Source organism: Bubalus kerabau, chromosome 17 (assembly GCF_029407905.1).
Source record: "Bubalus kerabau isolate K-KA32 ecotype Philippines breed swamp buffalo chromosome 17, PCC_UOA_SB_1v2, whole genome shotgun sequence".
In the NCBI taxonomy this organism is placed as follows: Eukaryota; Metazoa; Chordata; class Mammalia; order Artiodactyla; family Bovidae; genus Bubalus; species Bubalus kerabau.
This window is the reverse complement of record NC_073640.1, coordinates 67,626,218-67,629,670: the sequence shown is the minus strand read 5'-3', so window position 1 is coordinate 67,629,670 and position 3,453 is coordinate 67,626,218. Positions and strand designations below refer to the sequence as shown.

Genomic DNA, 3,453 nt, shown 5'->3' with positions numbered 1-3,453 from the left:
GACTCGATGGACGTGAGTCTGAGTGAACTCCGGGAGTTGGTGATGGACAGGGAGGCCTGGCATGCTGCGATTCATGGGGTCGCAAAGAGTCGGACACGACTGAGCGACTGAACTGAACTGAACTGAACTCAGTGGCAAAATACTCCCTGGACCTTGAATACATAATATGAGAAAGAGCGTGAGCTATCTTGCTGGTCATTTCTTATGCTGAAAAGACACCATTTTAAAATAGACAAGGTTGCAGTCGGGGTGACGGGCTCTCCGTCCTAGGATCATGGCCCAGTTTGTCCGTAACCTCGCGGAAAAGACCCCGGCACTGGTCAACGCTGCTGTGACTTACTCGAAGCCTCGATTGGCCACGTTTTGGTACTATGCCAAGGTTGAGCTGGTTCCTCCAACCCCTGCTGAGATCCCTACAGCAATTCAGAGCTTGAAAAAAATTATCAACAGTGCTAAAACCGGTAGCTTCAAACAGCTCACTGTTAAGGAAGCTCTACTGAATGGTTTGGTGGCCACTGAGGTGTGGATGTGGTTTTATGTTGGCGAGATCATAGGCAAGCGTGGCATCATTGGCTATGATGTTTGAAGACCAGTTTTTAACATGTGATTATATTTGCTTTATTATTCAAGTGTTCTTGGACCATGTGTGAGCAGACTGCTATTTGAATAAAATAAGACAATGTGTCAGAATCAGTGTTTCTCTATCAAACACTACATGGAAGGTCACAATTTCTCTTGATATTAAGTCGGTTTGTCTTTTGCTTTAATATATTAATACAGTTCTAAATGCATGCCTTGGCTTAGCCTGCAGTTGGAAAAGATATATATGAGTACACCAACCTGGTACCTGTATAAATGAGGTTAACTTTATTTTGAAAGCTTAAAATAAATGATATTTAAGCTTTATTTCTAGAAAAGCTGGGGGGAAGGCCTTGAGAAAATGAGAACTTGCTCCAGTAGGAGAAATAGTACCATGTGCCAAGCATGATACAGTTAAATCATGTAGCATTAAGAATACAATTTGGGCTGTTTTTTCTTTGCAAAAATCAGAGAATGATCCCTTTGACAACACCTTATTGTCAGCTTGAATATAGGCTCCCAAAAGAACAGCATGATGATAATCTGTATATCTTTGTAACATCTTTAACATTAGGACAGAGTGAATGAGAGCAATAATGTATTTTTCATCTGGTTTTGATATTTGTTATATTATTAATCTGTCCAGTTTTTAAGGACCTATCTTTGCAAAAATAAAATATCCTGTAGGTATTTAACAGGGTTATGATTTAGTACTGTCCTTGGGTCTAAATAGTATATTATGTCCTGAAATAAATGTAAGTGATTGGTATAAAAAAAAAATAAATAAAATAGACAAGGTTATGTTGGTGTTTGACAGAGAAGGACAAAATTCTGTAAAGCAATAATCCTTCAATTAAAAAATAGATTGGGTTAAATGAAACATAAGTATAATTAATTTCCGTCAGTTTCTTTTTATTTTTTTTAATGTAGATGTGTAAAAGTGCCTTGCTGCTAAGTCACTTCAGTCGTGTCTGACTCTGTGCGATCCCATAGACAGCAGCCCACCAGGCTCCCCCATCCCTGGGATTCTCCAGGCAAGAACACTGGAGTGGGTTGCCATTTCCTTCTCCAGTGCATGAAAGTGAAAAGTGAAAGTGAAGTCGCTCAGTCATGTCCGACCCTCAGCGACCCCATGGACTGCAGCCTTCCAGGCTCCTCCATCCATGGGATTTTCAAGGCAAGAGTACTGGAGTGGGGTGCCATTGCCTTCTCCAGTAAAAGTGCCTTGGTGGCTACTATTTGTGGTTTATGCTGTGTCTTTGTTGGACCGTGCTGATTTAGAAAGCTGACTGGCCGCCTTAACAACCCACAGTCTTTGCAAAGGAGATTCAGAAGAAAATGGGCATTCCCCCTTAAGCAGACTCTGATAGAATCTCCAGAGAGCATGTGGCCAAGCGGCATTAGTCAGAGACCTCGTGTGACCTATTCTTTCTGTCCCCAGAGATAAGCTAACTTTCCAAGTCTTGCTTAGCAGACGGTGGCTTTTCTGACTTCCCTTGAAATTTGTGATTTCAGTCACTGAAGACATCTTTCAGACAAGATGGTTTTTCTGACAGTGACCTCTCATTGTTATTTGATCCTAACGATTTCTGGACTCTGACTTCATGGTCATGGGGGGCTGGAACACTACAGAAGACAAAAACAATAAACTGGACATAAGGTAAATATACCCAAATTGCAGTCCTCAGAAGAGAAAAATGGAACACCCATGGGGGAAAGTCTCAGAAGCTTGTGGGACACAGAAAGAAGCTTCTATATGTGATTAATTGGCAGTCTGAGGGCAAAGAAGAGAGAGAGCCAAGGAAGAGCAATATTTGAGGAAATCGTGACCTAGAAATTGTCCAGTCTTGTCTAATTGAAATTTTTTGTGTGATTTCATCTTTCCTTTTACATTTATTTTTATTTTAAAACTTTATTTATTTTTAGTTGAACGATAATTGCTTTGCAGTTTTGTGATGATTTCTGCCATACATCTACATGAATCAGCCACAGGTATACACGTGTCCCCTCCCTCTTGAACCTCCCTCCCGCCTCCCACCCCCATCCCACTGCTCTAGGTTGTCACAGAGCCCTGGTCTGTGCCCCCTTTGTCATACTCCAATTTGAATTCTATCCGGCTTCTAATTATCCAATATGATCCATATTTGTTTCGCAAGTTGGATCAGCCTTCAAGTCACTGCTTCCAGAAGCTCAGAGAAACCCAAGATAAGTACAAATAAAAGTGTTCAGTACTTCATAGTGAATTCATCCAAACTACAAAGGAAAAATAACATCAATCTTATGAAAAACACATTGCTGAGGAAAAAGAGAGACTATAACTTATATCCCATGTATTTATTTGTCTATTTATTTATCAAGTTAAGTGTTAGTTGCTCAGTTGTGTCTGACTCTGAGACCCCATGGACTGTAGCCCATCAGGCTCCTCTGTCCACGGGATTCTCCAGGCAAGAATACTGCAGTGGGTTGCTATTTCCTTCTCCAGGGGATCTTTCCAACTGGGGGTTGAACCTGGGTCTCTTGCATCTCCTGCATTGGCAGGCGGATTCTTTACTAACGCCCCACCTGGGAAGCCTGAGCAGATACAAACTGCTATATAAACAACAACACAACAGCAACAAAACAGAGAGGTTTTTTTGTTGTTGTTAGACATACTGAGGGCCAAAATTATTTAATGATACCTTGAAATAGAAAGACAAAGCTGGAAGACACACACTCCTAGGTGTCAAGCCTCACTATGGGGCTAGAGTGTCTGGTCCATGTGTTACTGGGCACACATACACACACTAATCATTAGAACAGAGAGCTCTCCTGCGATACAGTACAGGATATCCAACAGCTCAGTGAGGAAAGGATGGTCCTTCCAATAAACTGTGC

General features: G+C 41.4%; 1 protein-coding gene across 1 annotated transcript; it reads left to right on the top strand.

The window, feature by feature from the left end:
• The first annotated feature begins 238 nt into the window (after positions 1-238).
• On the top strand, positions 239-690 carry LOC129630917 (ATP synthase subunit g, mitochondrial-like). The gene has a single exon (XM_055551520.1). The coding sequence runs from the start codon at positions 275-277 to the stop codon at positions 584-586; it is 312 nt and encodes a 103-aa protein (XP_055407495.1). The 5' UTR covers positions 239-274; the 3' UTR covers positions 587-690.
• The last annotated feature ends 2,763 nt before the right edge of the window (positions 691-3,453 follow it).

Coding starts and splice junctions, on each gene's coding strand:
- LOC129630917 (XM_055551520.1), top strand. CDS start 275: ATGGCCCAGTTTGTCCGTAACCTCGCGGAAAAGACCCCGGCACTGGTC.